At 42.8% G+C, this 25,934-nt stretch overlaps 2 protein-coding genes across 3 annotated transcripts in view; both read right to left on the reverse strand.

Moving 5' to 3' along the window:
• LOC138799376 (stimulated by retinoic acid gene 6 protein-like) overlaps positions 1–3,810 on the reverse strand; it is a 37,715-nt gene extending 33,905 nt beyond the window's left edge. Inside the window, exon 1 of the mRNA XM_069980440.1 lies at positions 3,610–3,810. Coding sequence (XP_069836541.1) covers positions 3,610–3,623 — 14 coding nt within the window. The 5' untranslated portion in view covers positions 3,624–3,810. The remainder of the gene's footprint in view (positions 1–3,609) is intronic.
• A 5,636-nt stretch (positions 3,811–9,446) lies between these two features.
• Positions 9,447–25,934, reverse strand: part of IREB2 (iron responsive element binding protein 2) — a 32,990-nt gene continuing 16,502 nt past the window's right edge. For both annotated transcript variants that reach the window (XM_069980467.1, XM_069980456.1), the window contains exons 10-23: positions 24,173–24,344; positions 22,606–22,703; positions 21,403–21,519; positions 20,763–20,922; positions 19,657–19,792; positions 18,341–18,425; positions 17,433–17,589; positions 16,853–16,977; positions 16,033–16,137; positions 15,314–15,456; positions 15,069–15,216; positions 13,401–13,523; positions 12,947–13,132; positions 9,447–10,053 (exon numbers count right to left, since the gene is read on the reverse strand). In XM_069980467.1, coding sequence (XP_069836568.1) covers positions 9,943–10,053; positions 12,947–13,132; positions 13,401–13,523; positions 15,069–15,216; positions 15,314–15,456; positions 16,033–16,137; positions 16,853–16,977; positions 17,433–17,589; positions 18,341–18,425; positions 19,657–19,792; positions 20,763–20,922; positions 21,403–21,519; positions 22,606–22,703; positions 24,173–24,344 — 1,866 coding nt within the window. In that variant the 3' untranslated portion in view covers positions 9,447–9,942. The remainder of the gene's footprint in view (positions 10,054–12,946; positions 13,133–13,400; positions 13,524–15,068; positions 15,217–15,313; positions 15,457–16,032; positions 16,138–16,852; positions 16,978–17,432; positions 17,590–18,340; positions 18,426–19,656; positions 19,793–20,762; positions 20,923–21,402; positions 21,520–22,605; positions 22,704–24,172; positions 24,345–25,934) is intronic.

Consider the following 25,934-nt stretch of genomic DNA (forward strand, 5'->3'; position numbering starts at 1 on the left):
TAATCCACTCCTGGTTTTGGGTGAAAAAATACTGACTAAAATTGTAAGTATATAACTATGTTGGAACATAGCCTAAAAGTGCAACTATCATCTTGCCCGCACGGCAGCATACGGTTACAAAATGCTGACAGGTCCATACTCTGCTCCTAACGTGACCGGGCTACGGAACTGACGGAATCTCTATAGACTGCATTGTAAGTGTATTACAATGCAGTGTATGGAGTTTCCGTCAATTTCGTTGACAGGTCACATTAGGAGCAGAGTACCAGTGGCGGATTATAATATGGGCGGTTTGGGCGGCCGCCCGGGGCCCGAGGCTCCGGGGGGGGGCCTATGCCACGCCACCCACATTATAATCCGCCACTGCATGGCTGATGCGCGGCTGCCGGGGGTGTCCTGTCCTATCCCCGGCAGCGCGCGCATCAGAGAGCTCCCCTGTGCCTGTGGCTGTGACTTCCGGCGCACGGGAAGCTCTTTGACGCGCGCTGCTGGGGATAGGGGGAGGGCATCTATAAGGGGGGGCAGAGGCAAGAGGGGGACCATCTATGAGGGGGACCATCTATAAGGGGGGGCAGAGGGAAGAGGGGGACCATCTATAAGGGGGGGCAGAGGGAAGAGGGAGACCATCTATAAGGGGGGGGCAGAGGGAAGAGGGAGACCATCTATAAGTGGGGAATAGGGAAGAGGGGGACCATCTATAAGGAGGGGCAGAGGGAATAGGGGGACCATCTATAAGGGGGGGCAGAGGGGGACCATCTCCTCTCCTGACATCCTCTGTGCTGCTGTGACTCTGTGACCTCAGCTATAAGATCAGCGCCCTCCTCTCCTGACATCCTCTGTGCTGCTCGGACCTCTCCTATAGATCAGCACCCTCCTCTCCTGACATCCTCTGTGCTGCTGTGACCTCCCCTATAGATCAGCACCCTCCTCTCCTGACATCTTCTGTGCTGCTGGGACCTCTCCTATAGGATTAGCACCCTCCTCTCCTGACATCCTCTGTGCTGCTGTGACCCTGTGACCTCCCCTATAAGATCAGCCCCGTCCTCTCCTGACAACCTCTGTGCTGCTCGGACCTCTCCTATAGATCAGAACCCTCCTCTCCTGACATCCTCTGTGCTGCTGTGACCTCCCCTATAGATCAGCACCCTCCTCTCCTGACATCCTCTGTGCTGCTGGGACCTCTCCTATAGGATTAGCACCCTCCTCTCCTGACATCCTCTGTGCTGCTGTGACCCTGTGACCTCCCCTATAAGATCAGCCCCGTCCTCTCCTGACAACCTCTGTGCAGCTGTGACCTGGGTGGGGGGCAACAGCAGGAAACCAGGTGGCAATATGTTTATTGGGGGCAACAGCAGGTGAACAAGTGGCAATATGTTTATTGGGGGCAGCGGAGGTGGGGTGGACAGTGCTTACTGGGGGTCGCAGCAAGGGGCCAAACATTATGTTTATTGGGGCCAGCAGGGAGGGGAGGCAGGCAGTGTTTATTGGGGACAGAGTGGTGGGGGGCAGTAGCGGATTATAATGTGGGCGGTTTGGGAGGATTGATGGGGGGGGGCCCAGGTTGGGTGGACAGCCTGGGGCCCAGGGTACATTTAATCCGCCACTGCAGAGTACGGACCTGTCAGCATTTTGTAACTGTATGCTGCCGTGCGGGCAAGATGATAGTTACACTTAAAGGGTACGTGCACACCACGGAATGGCGACGGAAAACCCATTGCACCTGCTCGCTGACTTTGGCAAGCGTGCATGTCTCCGCCCTTGTCATAGACAGGTTCATTCTTTAGACTAAATCCACCCATGCATAGAATGGAGTCTATGACACGGACGGAGACGCGCGCGCTCACCACAGTCCACAAGTGGGTACGAGCTGCAGAATGCACAACGGGTTTTCCGTCACCATTCTGTAGTGTGCACGTACCCTAAGTAATAATCTTTAAAGGTCAAATAAACCATGAATGCTATTAAACGAGAGCAAAAAATTAAAAATGCAGAAATTGTATTAAACATGAATTTGCCAAACAAGTTATACCCCGTAAAGGAAACCAATCACTAGTATAAGGCATATAGCACTGTTCGCAGCTCCTAATAGAGCTACAAAAGCAATCCTATACTATATTTAGCAATCCATTACTATACTTTGTGTGCCATTTGCCGTTAGGGAATATAGGAGAAAACCTTTTAATATTGCGCGCTGCAGGGAGAGAGTAGGGAACCAGTCGTCTGGGTCATAACTAGTCACAGCTGTCTGCCTGTCAGCACGCTGTGCAGGGATGATTGTCAGACACAGAGGCTAATGGTGTGTTTACACGTAACGATAATTGGCCCGATCGTACGATTAACGATGTCGGAGTAACGATTTTTTTTTCATAACGAGCAGCGTTTAAACGGTACGATATATCGTACAGAAAATTCGTTTTGCGATCGTTTTGCGAACACTTAAGCCTATCTCACACATTGGTTAAATCGGCGAACGACTGTTCACACGGAACGATTTGCGAATTTTTTACGAACGACGATTTGATAACCTGTTGAAAGATCAAAATGAGCGATGTATCGTTCGTCGTTTGATCGTTCGCTTTGTTTACACGTACGATTATCGTTCGAATTCGATCGTTATCGCGCAAATTCGTACACTAATCGTTACGTGTAAACGCACCATAACAGGCTTCTTTGTCTGTAAATCACCCCTGCAGAGAGCCATGACTAGTTATGGCCCAGATGACTAGTCACCGCGTGTCTCCCTGCAGTGTGTGCTGGAATAGAAAAACATTGTCTCCTATATACCCTAATGGAGGATGGCACACCAAGTAAAGAAAGGGATTGCTTTTGCAGCTCTGTTAGGAGTTGCTAACAGTGTTACATTCCTTATACTAGTGATTGATTCCCTCTAAATAATCACTTTTTATCATAATAAACAATACAGTTATAGTTACAGTTTAGCACTGATCATTTTGTGCTGTTACATTGGGAGATTATTGATTTTTTTTAAACTATTGGGTTCACACTGTATATTTCAGTCAGTATTGTGGTCCTCATATTGCAACCAAAACCAGGAGTGGATTAAAAACAAGGATCTGTTCACACAATGTTGAAATTGAGTGGATGGCCGCCATTTAATGGCAAATATTTGCTGTCATTTTAGAACAACAGCTGTTATATTGAAATAATGGCAGTTATTTACTGTTATATGGCGGCCATCCACTCAATTTCACCATTGTGTGAACAGATCATTTCTGTGTTTTCAATCTACTCGGGATTGAGGTTGCAAAATACTGTCCAAATACTGACTGAAATATACTGTGTGTGAACCCAGCCTTAGGGTGTCTTCCCATGTTAAGTTTTTTATGCTGTTATTAAAACCAAAATGCAAAATGCAAATGTAAAAACAGGTAAAAACAGGTAAAAACTTTGGTAAATGCAGGACACATCATACTGTATGCAGTAAAGGCTAGTTATCTTTAACAAGAAGCTCAAGCTCAAAGATCTCCATGTTCTCAACTGCTCACTTAGCACAAGTACTACAATAAAATGGACTACATTTAATATATGTAACATCTAAAGGTTCCATCACCTTAGCATTGTATAAATCAAAGACTAAGCTCTACTCACATTTCAGACTCCATGGGTCCCCTCGGTTGCTGCTGCAGCAGTAATGGGTCATAAGGTGTGCCTACAACATGCTTCCAGCCAGGTGAAAAGTAAAAGACTGGGAATGTGTTATCAGCCGCAAACCAATGAAAACATTTCCTATATCATTTGTTAAAGTATGGCCCTCACTAGATGACATTCATTACATATGCCTCACATAAAATGCATGCTATATATACTCAAGACTCAACTTATAACATTTACATATTAGCAAAGATACATACATAAAAGCTACATTATTAAACTAACAAGTAAACTTTATAGACAGGGCGGATAAGGATTTCATGTGATTTGGTCCTTATGGTGGTGCAAAATAACTTTACCAGAAAGGGAAAAAAATTTGTCTTTTCAAATGTCAGTAATCACAAGTAAAATATATTTAAAAGGGTGGTGTCACAAAAAATAGGTGTATAGTGTTGCTTTATGTTAAATGAAACATATTCCAAATTTACAAGCATTCCTTAAAATGTATCATTTGAGAAATATAGACTCACTAATCCCCCCCATAAGCTGCATACTTTCATAACATGTTGCCCTTGGTAACCGACCACCATCCTCTTTCTTGGAAAGCTCATGCTCAGTTCAATCCCAGGCATATGATCTGTCCCATTAGTACTGAAAGTTGGTTTTCACTTTACATGCAGCAAGGGGGATTGTGGGAAAGTTACTTTACTAAAACAGCACATTTGTTCTCCTTCACGTATATGTATGTGGTACACATCTGATTTTACCTTCTTTGCTTTGTGATACCACCCCTTTAATGTCTTTGGGCAAATCTGGCACCCCACTTTCTTCTAAGCAGCTGCATCTGTATTGCTCTTTCTGTTCACTAATAATACACTTGTGTATTCTGGTATTTTGCATGACAATTTGAAAGCCAGATATACAAAGGAATATGATTTGACTATTTGCTTGACCCTATAAAATATTTGCAGCATATTATGAATAAGCATGTGTTCACCCCCCCCCCCCCCCCTTACATTGTCACAGTTCCAGAGTTGCCCAGAGTTGTATTTTTGCTGCAAGGGCTGCAAGGGTGCTTTTACATCAGCTAGTTGAGATTTTTGTGTGAAATTACTGCTGTGTATTTTTAGTGCAGAAATCTCATCTAATTTTGGAAATTAAATTGCACCTAACAGATTTAATGAAGCCCTAACATGGCAACCTTCATAGTGCCCCTTACCCTAAATAAAGGTCATAACAATTCTGCCATTTAAAATATCAATGTCAAGTGGTAGATGAAATTGTGGGAAGTCAATAACAAAAGTGATTGTCTTTAGAATATAATACAATGCTGAGTTTGCACTCCGTGGAGTCTCCTCATACAGCTCATATTTTCGGCTGCTTTTAATATCCTAAATGGGTAATAAGATACGACCAAAAGGCAAAAAAAATGTCTAGAAAAAACTGTGTGAGAACATATACTCAGACAAAAAAAACCCCAAAGAACTATAAATTCAGAAGAACTTTTCAGCTGGAGTTTCCCAAGTAGAGGTTCCTCCAGACTTTCAGGCAGTTTCTGTTTGCTGTGCAGTCAGTTCAATGTTATCAGTTATTTGCAGAAAGATCGGATATGCATAACTTTAGTGATCAGCGCTGTGCACATTTCTGTTTATCCTTCTAACGTGGGAAGAAAGGACAGCATCGGCTTCTGTTTTCTAATCTAATGACCTAACACCCTTTTTTACAAAGTCAAAACATAATTGATAAATCCAGAAAAAAGTACAACAGCTAAATGTTAATAGCTGTAAATGGCACGTCCACCAAAGACAAATATGGAATTCTTGTTTACCTAGTGGAACGTGCTACACATGTGACTACACAAAAACACAGAAAAATGCAACAGCTCACCGCAATGGCAAGCTACAGACCCACTACAGACATGAAAATAAATAAAAGCAGCCATTTACCAAGTTACCATTTGCAAACAGTGTATCCACCCCACCATGATAAGGTGACCTCATATCGGGGCAGACCCTACACTGTACTATGGCGTCTCCATGGCGTGTAATACGCCTATGCTCTGGGCATGCAAGATCCGTCTTATACCGGCAAAAGTAATTGCACGAACAAGTAGAGGCAGCCACTCACCTCATACACATGCGACTATTAAGGCACTACACACATTCTATAACATATACTGGAAGCATTTTATTTCTACCTTGTATTTAACCTCTAAAATCCATAACATTTTTATTTTCCACCGCCGACAAAGCCTTATGAGGGTTTTTTTTTTGTGTGTGTGTGTATGGAACAACTAACCTGTAATAGCACCCTTCATTTCACCACATAATGTATTATAAAGTATTTTCCTCCTTCATTTCTCCAGTTTGATCTGTATCTGCCTGATTGTTTGTTCTGTGTTGCACTTGCCTAGTAAAGGGTATGTCACCTAGTTATTGTTGACCGCCTAGGGTCAGGATGGCAAACCGACAGGGACAGTTGTGGGGGGCCTAGCGCTAGGGCTCTCACTGTGTGTCTTCCCATCAAGGTCCCACCCATGTGGCTCTGTCAGTATAGTAGTTGACTAGACAACAAACAGAAAAAAAACACACCTTAGGAGCGTTAGCACTGTTGAAATCAGAACAGGTACAAAAACTAAGTAACTTACAATTGGTGAGTGGTGAGGCCCCACCAATTACTGCAGAAAAACACTCAAGATCAATATAAACGTCTCAGTCGGGTTTGCTTTACCCTCCGGACAATCCTAAAAATCTCCGATGATAGACAAAGGTAACCTAGACAAAAATGGGGAGCGAGCTCTTTGCTGACTAGTAAAACAGTTTCAGTGTCCCTACTGATACTGTTTTACTAGTCAGCAAATAAAAGAGATCGCTCCCCATTTTTTATGTTGTATATCTTTATATAACAGTATTGGAAAGATCTGAACAGGTTTGGAGCTCCCGATATCATAATGCTACATGATGCAGAGAATTCCTGATGTTGGCCCGCAGCTTCACATTCTGTAGCATCCATGATTTACAGAGCGTGTGAATGGGCATTAAAAGGTTCCATGCATGCTCTATATATACAGAATATATGCTGTAGAGCGCCCGGCATTATGATTTATTATGCTGGGAGCTCCAAATTTTAAGTCTTTGCGCTACTGTACTGACATTGCCGTGCGGCTGTGTCAGTACTGTAGCACGGACATTTAAACTAATTCGGAGCTCCAGGCATCATAATGAATCTACTGATCTAGTGTAAGGAAAAAATACTGTTGTATTGAAGTCATGACTAGAGATTAGCGAATTTACAGTAGGAACAAAGCAAATTGCTTTGTTCCTATGGGGATTGTGCTCACCAGGCTGGGGGCTTCTAAGTCTGCTCCACTCCATGCTGCTTCTCCCCGTGTGCTGGGAAAAGATGGATCCAGTCCTGGGAAACTGGGAGACATTTCCCAGGACTGAATCCATCTTTTCCCAGCACCTGGGGAGGAGCAGCACAGAGCAGAGCAGACTTCAAAGCTGGGCCTGATAAGCAGAATGCAGATTGCTTTGTTCCTATCTGCATTCTGCTTATCAGGCCCAGCCTTGGAAGTCTGCTCTGCTCTGTGCTGCTCCTCCCCAGGTGCTGGGAAAAGATGGATTCAGTCCTGGGAAATGTCTCCCAGTTTCCCAGGACTGGATCCATCTTTTCCCAGCACACGGGGAGAAGCAGCATGGAGTGGAGCAGACTTAGAAGCCCCCAGCCTGGTGAGCACAATCCCCATAGGAACAAAGCAATTTGCTTTGTTCCTACTGTAAATTCGCTCATTTCTAGTCATTTCATTTCTGTGATCTACTTTTAGGTTACAAACCCACTTGCCGGATCTGCAGCGAGTCTCCTTGCTGCGTTTTTGCAGCGAGACTCGCTGCAGATCCTGGCCCTATACTTTCAATAGCAGAGAAACTCGCAGCAGGGATGTACATCCCTGCTGCGATTTTGTCTGCAGCCCGCCCCATTAACCCCCCCGGCCGCCGTACATTATACATTACCGGGTCCCCGTTCCTGCTTGCTTCGGGGCTCCCGGTGTCTTCACGGCCCGCCCGGCCAATCAGTGCGCTGCGGCGGGGCAGCGCACTGATGTGCCGGGAGCCGCCGAAGCAAGCAGGAGCGGGGACCTGGTAATGTATATCCTGCCCGCCCCCCTGCAGCCCCGATCGCCCCGCAGCCCCCGGCCGCACGATCGCCCCCAGCCGCACGATCGCCTGCAGCTCCGCAGCCCCCGGCCGCATGATCGCCCGCAGCCCCCGGCTGCACGATCGCCCGCTGGGGGCGATCGTGCGGCCGGGGGCTGCGATGCTGGGGGCGATCGTGAGGTCGGGGGCTGCAGGGCTGGGGGCGATCGTGCGGCCGGAGGCTGCTGGCGATGGTGCTGTCGGGGGCGATCGTGCGGCCGGGGGCTGGGGGCGATATACATTACCTGATCCCGGCTCCTGCTTGCTTCAGCGGCTCCCGGCTTGTTCCGCCCGGCCAATCAGTGCGCTGCCCCGCCGCAGCGCACTGATTGGCCGGGCGGGCCGTGAAGACACCGGGAGCCCCGAAGCAAGCAGGAACGGGGACCCGGTAATGTATAATGTCCGGCGGCCGGGGGGTTAATGGGGCGGGCTGCAGACAAAATCACAGCAGGGATGTACATCCCTGCTGCGAGTTTCTCTGCTATTGAAAGTATAGGGCCAGGATCTGCAGCGAGTCTCGCTGCAAAAACACAGCAAGGAGACTCGCTGCAGATCCGGCAAGTGGGTTTGTAACCTTACTGTCTCTCTAAGGCAGACTGTAATACTAGATCTAACATGGCAACCATAGCTCATCAACCAATCAGCACCCTGCAAAAGGGTCCTATTAGACGGCCCCAATAAAATTCTGCTAGATCAGCGCTCATTTACTGAGCTATTACAAAGGCCGACTATTGGGCAGCAAGAGCTGCATGGACATTATAAATATTAAAATATTAACTCACCTTACCACATTTCCGGCTGTCCTCGGAGGCCTGCCCAGTTGTCTGCAGCTCTGCCTTCTGTTCCGGTCTCTGCACTGACCAACCATGGTTATTCAGCCAATCACTGGCCAAGACAGGCAGCGGCCAGTGATTGGCTGAGCAGACGGCGGCCTGTAATTGCAGACACAGCGGAGAAGGCCTCCAATGACACAGGGGAACGTGGCGAGTTAATATTTTATGCTACAATCATCAGCCACCAGCCGCGCATTGCTATTGCATTTAGCGATGGGCGCCTGATGCCTAATGATTTCAGGTCTGGATCTAAAACGATCAGCCGTTGACCAATTCATCAGCAGATCTTTGTCTCTATTACACAGAGTCATACTTGGTCAAATTAGCCTGATTCTGGCAATTATCGCTCCGTGTAATAGGGCCCTAAGTCCTTGGCTAGCCTCCTGGTTTCCTTCAGTTCAACTATTAACAGGTCCTCTTAATTGTCTAGCACAGATATGCAAAGTTATTGTGTAGTAACTATTTAAATCAGCAAGGTTCTTAATGTACTAAAAGCAAAATATATTCACCATTAAGATTCTTTTCATAGAGATCTCTCCAATCACATCTGAGATTTCATTTGTCTATCAATAACGACCCATACAGTAAGTGCACTCAGCAATTATTATGTCAGGCTCTACAGAAATAATAAAGTGATATACATACTTATACAATAATAAGGCATTAACCCTTAAAGACTCTAAACAATCTTGTTTATATTTTTTTCTCCCTCCTTGGTGGGAATGAAGATAATTGAATACTGTAAATTTGTTCTGATTAGGTACTTTGTTTTTTTGTGGAAGAAATAACATATTTAAAAAACACAAAGGATCTAGGCATCTTTATTTCAGGACATATTTAATGAGTCTGGTGTCATCACAACCAAAAGCAAGTGTCTTCCTTTTCATATTAGGATGATGACATGGAGCTCATCAAATGGAAGAATATTTGTTTTTTGCTTTTTATTTGTTTATTTTTTAAATAAAATGGTATCACTCGTTCAGTAATACTGCTACCGGAAGTCCAAAAATAGCAGTTGTGGGACTTATAGAGCAAAACTGTGCACAAGGCTTCAGGATAAGTCAAAAACTTCCCCTGCAAATTAATGTGCAGTTAGAAGTAATTGTGACGATTGTTGGTCGTCCCTTGGAAGGACGGAGGAAGGCATGCCCATAGCACCAGTCTTCTATTGAAAGTGCTGGAAGAAGCTTCAGTGACTCATTATTTTCCACCAACCAGTCTTTAAGGAGGCAAGAAAAGTACAAGCACACAGAGCATCTGTACAATCTGAGAGAGTTCATTGTTTCTCTTTGCTGACATCACTATAAGTATTTCCGGGCCACATAGCTAAATATTCCTCCATGCTTGTAAAAAGTGACTTCTGCTTCATTGTTAAAGGCTGCAGTCACATGGAATATCTTTCCGGTGCTCGTCTGGAAGTGAAACAGTGTATGATTAGTATTAGGAGGTGGGATAACACCATTAACCACAATCAAGACAAGACAAGAAAAAAAAAAAAAAGAAAAAAGGCACCATAGAACAGTTTCATCTGGTACATTTATGACAAAGCACATGCCATGAATAGCCCAGAGTTACAGGTCTTAACCTTTGGGACCTGCATCTATATCTAGAGAGGACTTTTTTTTTTACCGTGGTGGTCCTGGTTGTGGTTATGAGAAGCAGTCAGTAGGCGGAAAAATGCTGAACCAATTTTGTTTTAATTTACATTCGCATAACTTCCATTTACAATAATAGAAATTACATAAATAGCGTAGCACCCAGTGGAAAACTATTTAGGCAACTCTCATTCAGGGCTGTGGAGTCGGAGCTAGTTTTTGCTGGATTCGGAGTTGGAGTCGGAGCTTGTTTTGGCTGGAGTCGGAAAAAAGTCGGAAAAGTCGGAAAAAAGTCGGAAAAAAAATGTACCGACTCAGACTCCAATTTAAAAAAAAAAAATCTTTAAAAGATGTAGAATTGAATTTTGATATGAATTTTACAAGTTTTGGTCTCTTCCTGGATGACTGTATATAAGCAGCAGTGTAATATGAAGATATCCTGTGTAATATAGAGGAGGAGAAGACATAAGTAGTGTAGCAGTAACCTCTGTCCTCAAAGTGGTATTTTCTCTCTGGGGGAAGATTGTGTGTTTTTCTTCAGAGTTCTATGGCTGCAGCTGTGTGTGTGTGTGTGTGTGTGTGCACAAGTGCTATGGCTGAAGTAGGCTGTGTGTATGCTATGACTGCAGCAGGCTGTGTGTGTATGCTATGGCTGCAGCAAGCTGTGTGTGTGTGTGCGCGTGCTATTGCATGCCCCCAAAGTGACCTTCTATATCACTATGTGTGACCCCTCTCTATATCACTATGTGTGACCCCTCTCTATATTACTATGGATGACCTCTATGTTACAGGGATCTGGCATTGTTAGCAGTGTTTCTTTAAGTATGGTGAATATTTAGTTAGAAACATAGAAGACTGTCAGCAGGAAAAGACATCCTGCTCCATCTAGTCTAGTTGTGAGTAGTTTAGGACATGGAAGCTGGAGACTGGCTGCATCCACTGCACACACAGGAGAAGCTGCTTTATATACAGTATTCCTTTATTCCCACAGAAGTCGCCCCAGGATCATGTAGGACATTAGGGAGAAGCTGCTGAGCCAGTGAGATAAATAACTCCCCTGGTATATGACTGGCTATTTATGAAGGAGCAGGAGTCGGAGTAGAAGTCAGTCCTGATAAAATTCAGGAGCTGTGGCTGAGCGGAGCTTCGGCTTACCGACTCCACAGCCCTGCTCTCATTTCAATGGTAGTTCGGCAGACAGCAACAGCAGCAGGTCTTGGTTTCTGGACTACCTCTCGGGGCCACAAGCAGGAACAGGCTGGAGGGTGGTTTGCGATGCCCTGTAAGGTCGCATGCACAAATGTTCTGTGAATCACAGAAGCTGTGCGGCGGAATCACCGACCTTTCAGCATCATGTATCACGATGTGATGGTTTTTTTTAATAACATTGCTGTGAATAGTACATTAACAATGTGTAATGTGTGATTTTTTATACAATTATTTTTTGATAGTTTGCCTAATTATTGAATATTTTACATTCTACATTTACATTCTAATACATTTGATATTTTGTACCCTTCTACACATCCTACATCTAGCTTTCCTAAGTATTTTGGCTGAAAGCACAGGGTAAGGTTTTTGTTTCCATTTTGCTACCATTTTATGACATCAATTACTTTATAGTTTAAGTTTGCACCAGGGCTGTGGAGTTGGAGTCGGAGCTAGTTTTGGCTGGAGTCGGAAAAAAAATGTACCGACTCAGACTCCAGCTTTAAAAAATGTAGAATTGAATTTTGATATGAATTTTAGTTTTGCTCATGAATATATATTTTGAGCAACATTCTAATAGGACACTGGCCCTATTACATAAGGGGGGTCATGGAAAAGTTGTCGGCCACTATTTGGCAGTTTGTTTCTGAGCTGGAAGAGTCCATTGTGTGGGGGTCGATCTGTGATGTTCTCTTCCTGGATGACTGTATATGAGCAGCAGTGTAATATGAAGATACCCTGTGTAATATAGAGTAGAAGGAGAAGACAAGTAGTGTAGCAGTAACCTTTGTGTGGTGTTTTCTCTCTGGGAGAAGATTGTGTGTTTTTCTTCAGTGTTCTATGGCTGCAGCTGTATGTATGTATGTATGTATGTATGTATGTATGTATGTATGTATGTGTGTGTGTGTGTGTGTGTGTGTGTGTGCGTGCTATGGCTGCAGTAGGTTGTGTGTGTGTTAAGGCTGCAGCAGGCTGCGTGTGTGTGCGCACTATGGCTGCAGCAGGCTGTGTGTATGTGTGCTATGGCCACAGCAAGCTGTGTGTGTGGTGCGCTATTGCTGCAGCAAGCTGTGTTTGTGCGCGCTATGGCTGCAGCAAGCTTAGTGTGTGTGTGTGTGTGGTGTGCTATGGCTGCAGCAAGCTGTGTGTGTACGCGCTATGGCTGCAGCAAGCTGTGTGTGTGTGTGTGTGTGTGTGCGCGCCCTATGGGTGCAGCAGGCTGTGTGTGTGTGTGTGTGCCCCCCACAGTGACCTTCTATATCACTGTGTGACCTCTATATCACTATGTGTGACCCCTCTCTATATCACTATGTGTGACCCCCTGTATATCACTATGGCTGGCCTCTATATTACAGGTATCTGGCATTGTAAGCAGTGTTTCTGTGTATATGGTATATTAGGTCACAACCACATTCTTGTAAGCCTTGCCTTCTTGTTACATTATGCACAAAAGTGTATGTGATGCAAGTCAAACTGCACCAGATTCGATCTGCAGGCCCACCTTAACTTCCAGACTTTCTCCAGGAACTAGCTTGGTAGGGATAGATATAGAATATTGCTCTTTTCCTGAAAGGCCAAGTGATTCAGCGTTTTCTCCAGGAAGAAAGTGAAGAGGTGCAATGCCAATGCCTACTAACTGATCCTTATGAATCTTCTCATAACTTTCAGCTATCACAGCTCTGACACCCTGTAGGGAGAAACCCATGAAAGGATATGATGAATATGCAAGTTAGAAGTCAACTCACTGTAAATATATTTTATCTAAAATTTTCTTCTGCCCTGTGATGAAAAAAATATACATATATAGAAATGTCTTTATTTCTCTATTTGAAAAATAATCATCTTAGTAATGTATTATATTGCAGAACCAAAGTAGTTGTCTAGTCCATGTGGACTGCAATAAATATCATCAAACATTTCAGTACAAATGTCAATGTCCAATGAGGAAAACATACCAGCAGGAATGGTCCCTTGGCTGCCCAGTCTCTTGAGTTACCTGATCCATATTTTTTGCCGGCTATAATAATAAGTGGGATATCAGCTTTCTGATATAATTCTGCTGCTTCAAATACATCCATCTAGGGGGAAAAAAAAAGAGAAAAGAGGTACTGTATCTTTGGAGAACAAATACAATTCACTTATTATATCAACATATCTTTTATTCAGCAACCCATTGAAGCATAGGTGCCAAACCTGTGGCCTTCAAGTGTTCTAACACAACAATTTAAGTCATGTCTTTCCCAGCACTGTCAATCAGGTGCATCAAGCATGACTGGACGCTGCCACATTCCCTCCCTGGATACTGTATAACAACAAGTATGACATACGCTATATTCCCACTAGTGGTGGCTGCAGGATATTTATATGCTGAGGATTTGTTGTTTTGATTTAGAAAGACAGGTTTACACAAAGTATCGGAGAAATTTAGTTTTTATAAATGTCGTTTTTAAAGAGACTCTGTTCTAAGGGTAGCATAAACTAGTGACAGAGAAGCTGAACAGAATGATGTATTACCTTCATTATTCTGTGCAACTAATTCAGAGATATCTTTCTGAATAATATGGACAACATGAAGTCCTCTCCATTATGAGCATGAGCCCAGTAGTCCTCATTCATAAAAAAACTGAAAACTCTCCCCACCAGCTGCTAATTGGCAGTTATCTATCCATGCTGTGTATAGGCAGTCATCTGTCAATCAGCAGCTAGGGGGGGGTGGAGGGGGCAGGGGTGCAGCAAGAATCCTATTCTCATACATATTAGGAGAACAGCTGAACAAAATGATTTAATGCAGCATTTCTATAACTAGTTTATGTTGTCTATGTTTATGTACATGGAAAATCACATCAATGGCAGGGCCCTCCCTCCTATCATCTCCACACTGAGCAAAAAAGCCCAGTATATGGAATGTAAGTGTTCTATACAGGGCATCTGTAAAAACAGAACAGTGCTGGTCGCAGCTAAAGTCCATCCAGGTAGACTTACAAATGGCCCTGGCCAGTGGTGTCTATAGCTGCAGGAGCGGGACGGTGAGGCAGATGACAGCAGGTTCACTATATGTACCTGATGTTGTCTGCCCAGTACCTGTAGCTATAGACTGTGCTTTCACTGATGTCTTCAGTACAGGGTCCCCGACACTGCTGCTATGTATAGATGTAGGAGCGACCCGGAGCAGCAATGACAGCATGGTTGGATAAGCAGGAGGGCTGGGCAGATGATAGCAGGTACATATGGTGAGTCTGCTGTCATCTGATAGTCTTCCCAATACATTGTTAGGATGTCCATGTAAATTGCACTGACATTGCTTAGGGCATGCTTATGCAATTCTTACTTGTCATCTGGATTGTCAACTTAAAATGAATGTACCGCAATGACTAATAAAATGTTTTAAAATATCAACTGGTCAGCGCCGACACATAGATCCTGTGTGGCACGGTCCATTTCTCAAACCAATGCCCAGTTCCTGCCAGAATCATGTCTTTCCACATCACAGAGGGGAGGGGATATTGGTAAACTGGGGACACTGGGCCCACCTGCAGTGCCCAGAATGAAAAACCAATGCAGATGATGGAAACCAGATGTCACTTTGAAAAACGGATCATTCTGAAGTGTATGTTATTACTCACCATCTGTCCTGATGGAAAATGGATGGTTTTTGGGCCAGTTTTTCCAATAAGCTTGTTAAAAAGTTTCATGTTAGCAAAAGTTCCTCTGGTCATCACAGCATCGTTGCCCCTGCGGGCCCCATACGAATTAAACTCCCTTGGTGCTAAGCTACATGAGAAAAAGAGAAACAAAAGACATACCATCAAAACGGTTAGTCTGCAAGCTAATAAAAGTGCAAGTTGCCAATGTGGATGGTTAAACATACTTTTTCTGAATCAAGTACTTGGCTGCAGAACTCGTGCGAGAGATGCTTCCCGCAGGTGAAATGTGGTCAGTAGTGATGGAATCACCTAAATAAAGCAATACATGGGCTCGTTCAATTGCTGGCAGTGCTGAAGGAGCCTTCTCCTAAAATAAACAGAATGACAAAAATAAGATTTTTATTCACTGCTAAAATTAACAGCATTATCCCACTTGTGTCCAAAGCACTAAGTTTATGCTGCTATAACGAAGGGCAGTATAAACTGGTAACAGGGAAGCTGATAAGAACCATTATTATTTACATCGTCAGTTTCTAAAATATCATTAATGATAAAGACGACACAGAGTGTGGAGAAAGTAGTCCTTCCTATTATGTGCATGCACTTAGTAGTCCTCAATATTCATAAGGATCCACCAGTACTGGACCTACAGATCCATTTGGTATCCTTTTTATATTATATTGTTATTTGGAATAGCGCAGCAGCTGGTACTATTTCATACAACAAGTAGAAGTAACCCCTGGAGGCTACTTTTTGGTCTCTATCAGATCTGGGAGACTACAGATAAGTTTACTATATCCGCTGGGAAATTTCCTGATGTGTATTTCAGGCAGGTACTGCTAAAGCTCTAAAAGACTCCCATATGACAAAACATTCTTCTTTTCTGTTTTTACACAAAACAGCAAATATTTGGCTGTTGAATGGAATATTGAGTTTTACACACCAGCTTGTTAAAAAAGGGAGGACTTCTGATGTAGGTGGATCTAGGATCCCAAGGGAATAAAGTGCTTTCTGGTGAGTCCAAAAGGTTCCACCTTGTATTTTGTTTCTGTGAAGAGGAGGAGGGAAAAGGTTACCAAATACTGTTTGTATGAAAAAAAATTGGCATGTAGTAAAATTACATATTTCAACAGGAAACATTAATGGTACATTAAGATACATTAAGCCTTCAATAGTGCTAAAGGGGTTGTCCCATGAATAAATAAGTTAATTACTGTTAGGCCAGGTTCACATCACATTCATACAGCATATTTGCTATCTAGTGTGTAGACGCCAGCTTGAGGGTAAATATGCCCTATAGTTCACATACTCAGTGTTGTGTCCCATTTCAGCCTATAGGGCAACAGATGGGAAACCAGATGCAAAAGATTCAGCTTGTGGCATTCGGTATTCCGATAATGGGGCAGTGTTGGATAGCTGGACATATGTTAAGGTGGACTTAGATTATGCAAAATGTATAAAAATAAGTTTTACATTGGAATAGATTTTTGATTTCCTGTGTAATCACAACACAACCTGGATGAGCAGACTGACTACTAATGTGAAGGCCAGTCAATAAGTAGCACTGAACAATAAACACTATTGGAGAACGTTCTGTGAGGAGGAGGAGAAAAAAACGTTAAAGGGCAATATAAAAGTATTTTTTTTAATCATATAATTTTATTTTAATGCATAACATGTTTCCTGCTGGAACAACAGAGTAAATGAATATTTGTTCAAGGACAATCCCTTTATGAGCCAGGTAAAAGATGTATTTTGCATACCTCTATTTTAATTTTGAGCTCTTTGAACATGGACGGTATAATATGATTCTCTTCCACCTGTAAAACCTCTTCACGACTGGGCCAGATGTCTTGTAAGAAGACCTTCTCACCCTGAGCATTCACCCCTGAAGTATACAAGGTGAATTATTCACACAGTAATGAAGTTCAACACTTACACTTTGGACATTCTAGAAAGTTCTTCTGACTGAAAGTTAATTACTAATCATTTCCCTGCTAGGATCGGTAGTCTATTTTCATGTAGCCGCACCACTGGAGGAAATGAAGCATTAAAAACTGCTTATTTAGTAAGTTGTCTGGATAATGTGGGACAAATGAGGACCTCTAAAAAAGATATTTTCTTTGTAAACGCTACTCTGGCAAAAAGATAAGGATCCCAAACAGGGTATCCTGTTTTGTTAACTCAGAATATTCTAATTTCTATGACGATAAAACTTAAAAAAAAAAAAAAAAAAAAAAAAAAAAATCTACCTCACTGCAGTTCCTTTAGGGCATATCCACACACAAAGGATAAAACTATTGCTGAATTGAGACCTTTTTAAGACATGCATTTAAGACTTACCTAGAGCTTCTGTTTGCAGGTCTATGTTTACGGTCCCTGCCAATGCATAGGCAACAACAAGAGGTGGGGAAGCCAGATAATTGGCACGAATACAACTACACCTACTTCCTTCAAAATGCTTGTTTCCAGAGAAAACACCACAAGCCACCAGTTCCCCCTGAAGAAGAAAATCATATTATATAATCTGACTTCACTGTATTCAACACAGACAATCAACTCCTAGACAATCGTCATCCTGCACGGCAAACGGAGTAAACGAAAAGAGGGAAAAGAAGTGCCAGGGTTGCCAATTTCTGTTACATTACACACATATATCAAGCGATCAGAACATCTGATCTGAACAAATTTAGTATTAATAAAGAAAAACAAGAGATCATGGCGCAAAAAATGACACCCCATACAGCCCCATAGGTGAAAAACTTAAACCGTTAAGAGTCACAATAGGACCATTTTATTAATAATTAATTGGAAAAAAAAAGGATTTAATTAAAAAATATATATATAACATAAGGGAATCTGTGTAAACCTGCATGTGGTTGTGTTCGGACTGACCTATAGAATAATGGTATCATTTCGCTTTTACCATATAGTGCATTATGTAGACATAGGAACCCCCCAAAAGTAACAATATTGCATTCTTTTTTTCCAATTTCACCAATTTATATTTTCATAAATGATATTTTTGGGGTTTAGTCGTACTTGTTATGGTAGAATGAAAGGCGCCAAAGTACACCTACTCCTAAAAAACAAAGGCCCTTACATGGCCCTGTAGATAGAAAAATGAAAGTGCTAGAGCTCTTAGAAGGGGAGGAGGAAAAAAACAAACGCAAAAATTAAAATTGGCGCGGTCCACTGGGTAATGTTAGGCTTGGTCCTCAAAGGGTAAAGAACAGCCTATATTGGCATACCTCTTTAATAGCAGTGACAATTTCCTCAGGTAAGGGATTTGTGTTACCAACACATCTTGAGCATCCATACCCAATAATGTCAAACCTGAATTAATAGACATCCGAATATTAGCAAAAACAGTCACATCAAAGCTGAATTTAAAGGAAACATCAAAGCTTTAAAATGCTCTTCAAAATAACGTACATTTGCTTTAAATGTATGTCTTTTTATTACTTGTATTTTTAAAACAATGGACAGTCAGATGGAAGCTAAACCCTAAGCAGGGTTAGGAATGGGAGGAAGATTAAAGAAGCAGTTCACTTTTTTTTTTTTGGCCCCCCCCCCCCCCGGTAGCCTGTGGCATGTATACTTACAGAAGATGATCGATGTCCCGCGGCGTAGCTCCGGTCCCGTCCCGCGGTGCCGTACAAATCCGGCGCGCGCTCACTTCCGCCGGCGCTGTGACTCCTCTTCTCGGCCATGTAATTTGAACACCGGAAGTCACGCGCTTCCATAGAGAATGCATGGAAGTGAGTGACTTCCGGCGTATAATGACAGGACAGAGAAGAGGACTGACAGCAGCCGGCGGAAGTGAGCGCGCGCCGGATTTGAACGGCACCGCGGGATGGGACTGGAGCTACGCCGCGGGACACCGATCATCTTCTGTAAGTATACATGCCACAGATCTACCGGGGGGGCCCAAAAAAAAAAAAAAAAAAGTGTACTGCTTCTTTAAGGTGCCCATACTCAGATATTGGCATCAGCATGGAATAGCTGAGCTGCATCTGCACTGTGTGCTGGGCTGTTCCCTTCCCTTCAATCAGGAGTGGGGGCGAGTGTTTGTCTAGGTAAAGCTTTTTTATACATGGTGTTTGTCTAGGTAAAGCTTTTTTTATACATGGGTAATATACAGCGTAAAAGAAATAGTTACATTAATTGATTAAAAAACAAAAACATCTTACTCTCACAGCCTGTTCACACTCTGTGGCAGAATTCCAATTTCCCCTGCCTCAGTGTCAAACAGTGTGTCTTGTGGGCTTCTTCTCTCCACTCAAAGGATTGACATGTCAATTTTTTGAGCAGAGAAGAGCGGAGGCGCGTGAGTGCTCCCATAGACACCCTGTTTGACACTGAGGCAGGTGGGATTCCCGCCGAATTTCCTCAGTGTGAACAGGCCCTTACTCTTTAATGGACTTTGAATAAGGAATCTTTTGTCTACAGGAAATACAGTATGTAATATTGTTTGTCACTAGTGCGTGCAAGTCATCTTAATTATTGCAAATCCACTGTTAGCTTCATATGTTATTTGAGATTGCATATTACATATTATACTCACCCCAGCTGGTTCAAGAATGGCAGAACTCCACTGGCAGTGAGGTAATGTGTGACTGTTCCGCTTCCCGGTGATAAGCTTGTCCTTATGTATGGCTTTACCTTCAGTCCAGCTTCTACAGCCTTTTTAGCCAACAGGCCTGTGAGAGAGTGTCACTATGATCAGAATTCTTGTAAATGATTCATTTGCATGTAAAATCAGGGGGGTGTCTTTGCAGCAGAAGGCAATGTTCACACAGGGTTAAGACAATGGCCATTATTTGACACAGCCGTGTCAAACAACGGCCATTGTCTTACACTTGTCACCTGGCCCATACTGCAGAATTGGCCGGATGAACACCACTTTATTTTAATTGGAATGTAGGCACATCCAGTGCGCCCGCGCTCCAATTTGCCATTGCTGTTCATTGAATAGCGGCTGCACAAAATTAGTGTAAGGCTGCATTCACACTTTCCGGGAAGTTGTCCGTGCTCACGGACAATTTTACAGCCCATTGCTTTCTATGGGGCTATTCAGATGTTCCGCGATTTCACGGATCCGTGATCCGTTCCGTTAAAAAATAGGACATGTCATTACTCGGAACGGATGCACGGAAAGGAATCCCCATAGAAATCAATGAGATCCGTGTTTTTCACGGATGTACACGGATGTGACATCCGTGTTCATCCGTGAAAAACACGGATATGATGTAATCAATGTAATTTAAAATGCTGTAAGATAGATCCGTGAAAAAAACGGACACGGATACAAAACGGATGCAAAACGGACTGTTTTGCACGGATCACGGAGGTTGCTGCCGGACCACAATCACGGACCGGGAAAATCACTAAACGTGTGAATGCAGCCTAAGAGTGTAAAGGAGCAGAAGTAAGAGACCCCGCGATAATCCAAGTGATGTACATTGCATTATGGAATGTGAGAGAAGCTTGAAAGTACAACACTTTCCACGTCACATTGATGCATATATAAACAACTAAAAGGTATATAACATAATACCATACAATGGCTCATGTCACCAATAAGCTCCCATGTGAAAGAAACATTTTTTGCGGGCATTATCAGCATGCCTTACACAGTGGCCACCAGAAAAAAAAACCTGCTTATATTACCTGCAGTTAGCATGACAGAAGGGTTACAGTTGTTGGTACAGCTGATTACAGCAGCAATAAGCACACAACCATGTGACAACATGTATTGTGTTTTTCTGTATATAACAGGAACCTCCACTTTCTGCCTTTCAGCTGGAATTTGAAATCCTCTCATGCCCACCTGACAAGATAGAAATTGCAAATATAATAGTTTTTTTTCTGTTTGAATTCACTAGAAATGAGACAATGTAACGCTTAGTACATAAAAGTACTGGTGTCAATACAGAGCATTACACGTGTCTGAAATAAAGTTTGTGTTACCATGAAGTTAGAGCTAATGAAGCCTGGCACACTTTATTGAGCATGCAATCTGCCCAATTATTTTTATATAGATAGATAGATCTTTTTTATATAAATTCAGGAGAGGGGTAAGATATTGTATCAAAGATACAAAAAAAAAAAAAAGATTAATTTTCACTTCCCCAAAAAATATGTATACTAGTTTAAAAAAATTTTTAACTTCTATTTCTTTCTCAGCATTTTCTGTTTATGATGAGCTGAGGATGAAAGGATAGGGAAAAAAGGAGTCTGATAAAGGAAAGAAGCATTCTTCTTTATTAACCTACATCATAAAGTTTCAGCCTTGGCTTTTAAAACCCACCTTCTCATTTAAACATGCTTCAAAGTCCTTCTTCATATCAATTACAGATACTCGGTCCTGGGGCCTCTTAGGGCCACTTACATAGGGGACAATGGTGTTTAAATTGATTTCCAAAACCTTAAAAGAAAGAAGTTAACATGAGTAGAAGAACAGCAATGTGATTGCCACAATGTTTCCTTATTTGACTTTAGATGCCATTAGTAGGGATAAGCAAATTTACAGTACTAGTGAAGCACTTCTCTAGGCTTGGCCTTTAGCTTGTCAGCTGGCTAAATTTAAACTGTGCCGCTCCTCTCCCAGGTTTCCCAGAACTGGATGCAGCTTTCCTGAAGCATGCAAAAGATCGCATTGGCTAGTACTGAAAATTCGCTCATCCCTAGCCATTATTTATTTTTACTTCATTAAAACTACTAAATTATTTTGTCCACAAATCTTTAGACGCACAATATGAAGCAACAGTGGTCAAAATGCTGTGCAGTTTGTCTAATATTCTTTTAGAATAGTACGCCCTATTCATGCCTAGAAGTCTGGTAGAATTTCAGGAAAAGAATGATCCCTTTGCCCATATGGTCGAGTGGAGAACGTTCCTCTGTACAGATTTTTTTTTTAGAGTGTTTTAGGCTATGTTCCCACTACGTGATCAGAGCGGACAATCAGAGGCAGCAGTCTTGTAATACTGACAGCCACAAATAACAATCATGATCAATATTTGCGGTGACCATGAAATGTTATAAGATGGACACCTTCCTCCACAATGATCCTGTAGTGGGAGCATAGCTTTAAAGTGATAATGTCACCCTTTCTGCTTTAAAATTGCGTTATTCAGTAAACAGTGTCATGAATGTGCAACATCTAAGCTAGTGGATGGTGAAGAACACCACAGAGTAAAGGAGGTGACAATATTACTTTAATGGTGCGTTCACACCTACAGGATCTGCAGCTGATTTTCTGCAGCAGATTTCAGTTAAATAACTGAACACAGCATCAGATTTGATGCTGTGTTCAGTTATTTAACTGAAATCTGCTGCAGAAAATCAGCTGCAGATCCTGTAGGTGTGAACGCACCCTAATGCAGAATGTTTGTAAACATTTTTATTGCTTTTATCGCATTCCTAGACCTGAAGTATACTGCCCTGAAAGATGTATTCTAAAGCAATGTAATCTTAAGTCACATTAGCAATTGTATCCTGTGTGTTTTATTACCTTGGAATACTTTGGGATTTTTGGACTATTTTCTTCTCTAAGCAGCTTTACAGCTTTCAAATAGGCTTCAAATATCCTTAGCCTGTGTGGATCAACACCTAGCATACAAAAGAAGGAAAAGACATCCGAATAATTTGAATAATCTGGTCTCCAGTCAACAGAGATGTAGGCACAGAAAATAATGGTTCCTCATTTTGCAGGTCACTATTAGGTTATCTAAATGCCTGCTCATGTTTTTGCATTGTGAAAGAGAGAAAGAAAGTAGACCACATGCATTTTTTTTGCCTTAACCAAATCTTTCTCCAGCTTTATAAGCTAGGAGGAAGTTTTTTATATGTCAATCACCGTGTGGGTTATATAGTCTTTCCTCTTATCATTTTTTATGGTATTATCTATATTTTACCACTGACCACAACACCCATTACCACTGAAAATTTCCATTCTGTACAGATCACTTCTCAGCAGGTGTCAAACCATCTTCACAAACAAAATTACCACATTTTCCGGCGTATAAGGTGACTGTGCGTATAAGATGACCCCTGACTTTTAAACAGATTGTCAGGGGTTAGCCTTATACGCCAGAAAATGTTAACCCCTGCCTGACTGCAGCCCTGCTGCGGTCAGGCAGGAATTCACTGCAGCTAAATTAAAAAAACAAAACAAAAACAAACCTTTAACTAACCCAGGGCCAGTTTCCGGCCTGGCACCGGGGACGGAGATTGCTGAACCTCTCCCGGGCAGCCGAGAGTCTCATCGGAGAGACTATGAGACGCTTGGCTGCCGGGAGAGCTTTGGGAGAAAGAGAGGCTTCGGGAACTTCCGGCCCCTCTCTCATTCTCGCGAACCTCTCCGGGCAGCTGAGCATCTCCGAGCCTCTCGGCGGCCAGGGGGAGGTTCGGCGATCTCTGGCGCAGGTAGTGTACATCACACGGTCTGCGCCGGGAACGGTACGGGAGGCCGGGAATGGGCCCTAGGTGAGTTAAAGGTTTAGTTTTTTTTATAGTGGTCGCCCCATATGGTGGGGATGGGGCTATTTTTGAGCCCCCCCAACCGTATGGGGCGGCCATGCCCGGCGTATAAGACAACCCCTGACTTTAACCAAGATTTTTCGGGGTTAAAAAGTAGTCTTATATACCAGAAAATACGGTACAATAAAAGTTAAAAAACTGTAAAGCTGGAAGCAAGTCTACAGTAAAGGTTCCTATGGCCCATGTGATATAAAGCATATCTCAGTTGTTAAAGGGGTTATCCAGCTCTACAAAAACATGGCCAATTTCTTCCTGACACAACACCACTCTTGTCTCCAGGTCAGGTGCAGTTTGCAATTATGCTCCATTGACTTCAGTAGCAGCTCAGGCAAGATGGCTGCCTCTATAATCAAGTCAGAAAGTGAAAAAAAACACACACACACACAACACTAAAAATCACCGAATAGAAAAGATTAAAAACAGTATATCAGTATTTTGTTTTAATTAGTAAAAAAAAAAAATGGTAAGACATTTCCTGTTTTTTTAAATGGTACCTGAAGTTGTACCACCCAGATCTAGTCAATGTAAATATGACTTACCAGTTTGTTTTAGGTGGCTAAGGGTTATTTGGTCCACTGGAAAAAAGGCAACTGTAGCTCCATACTCTGGACACATGTTGGCTATTGTGGTACGGTCTGCGACTGACAGCTGGGATACCCCTTCTCCGAAGAATTCCACAAATCTTCCAGACAAGTCAGCTTGTCTTAGATGCTGTAGGAAAAAAAGGAAAAGTGTTTGCTCTGAAGGACTTCAAAGGAAATATTTGATAAAGTTAAGATTTGCATTCATTAAAGGCTTTACCTTCAAAATTCTAAAGCAACTTTCTAAAACTAGGCAAGACACCAACTTCGAATAAGGGCATACACTACACTCACTAGTGCCCACTACCTCTTACTTAGCTTAATCAAATCAGACTTTTTCCTTAAGATTTAACCTCTTTGTAGTAGAAGAATAGAGACCCCAGTGCAGTTTTGTGGCAAAGATGCAATGGTAAGAGCTAGGAAAAAGTTAATAAAGTAGTGCTCATCCCTGACCAAGGTAAGTAAAATTCTAAAATCCCAACATACTACTATTTTTCCATAATCAGGGCTATTACAGGACTTGTTTTTTTTTTTTTGCCAGAGCAATTGTACTTTGCAGTTAAATTCTTTTATTTTACAATAAAATGTACAGCAAACACACAAAAAAAAAATTAAGTATGGTTTTGAAACTTTTTTTCATCCAGTGCACAGTAAAACTGCCAATACCCAATTAATATACAAGAGATTTTATTTTTAATCAGTGCCAATTTTGCTTGCTTTTTATAAAATTTTCTTCAGGGATTTGATGCAACCAAATATCAGCAGTTTGGAGGCTTGTTTTTTTTTCATGGTTCATTATACAGGATCAACAGCTTTTTTTTTTTTAAAGTTTGGACACTTCCGCAGATGGCAATAAAAAAAAAAAAGTTACTTTTTTTTGGGGGGGGGGGGGGACGGGGGTTTGTTTTAGACTTTTTTTGCTAAATTAAGAAGGGGGATTTTTAACTTTTCTTTTTAATACACTTTTTAGGTTCTCCTAGGAGATTTGTATAATTAATCATTCGATTCTTCCAGCTGCCATGTTAACCCAACTAGCACATGCATTTGTCTTTGCTGATGGTCATTTGCAGAGTTATAAAACTGTATTTCCCTTCTCGCCCTATGACAGCACCCCTGGAGAGCGTCCATCCCCCTTCTCATGAGACAGGAAACAGCCGCCAGGCAATCAATTAATCAATCAATCAAGTTTTAAAAGGATCCATCTCAACCCCTTACACCAGTTCTGTTTCCTGTCTTCTGAGAAGAAGGATAGAGGGAGGATGCACCTTCCCGGAAGTCGCCAGGATCGATATGAAGCTGTGGGCGCCCGGTACTTTTATATTTACCAACCCGGGTCACCCAGCCGGCGTAAGTCTCTTACCGGAGAAGAGCCGCCATGGCAGTCTGAGGTCCTCCTGGTTCCCCTTCCTTAGCTGAATTCCCCTCTACCTCCGGGCCAGGGTGAGTGTTCTACTGGGCTCCGGTCCTGCGGGGAGGGGGCCGGGTCGCTCGTGCGGCATGGTGGCTGTTCCTGCAGACGCTGGCGTGCGCGCCGATGTCTGCATGGTGACGTCACTGTGCGGCGGGACGCTGCGGCCTACTTCCGGCGGGGCGCCCTTGGTGACGTGCGGCTTCCGGTCTGCGCTGCGCATGTGTGAGCGCGGCGGGGACGGATGACGTACGGGCATGGGGGCTACGGGGCTACGGGGAAACGCTTCCCACCTGATGGCATTAAGCAGCT

This window comes from Dendropsophus ebraccatus, chromosome 1 (assembly GCF_027789765.1).
Source record: "Dendropsophus ebraccatus isolate aDenEbr1 chromosome 1, aDenEbr1.pat, whole genome shotgun sequence".
NCBI classification, from domain to species: Eukaryota; Metazoa; Chordata; class Amphibia; order Anura; family Hylidae; genus Dendropsophus; species Dendropsophus ebraccatus.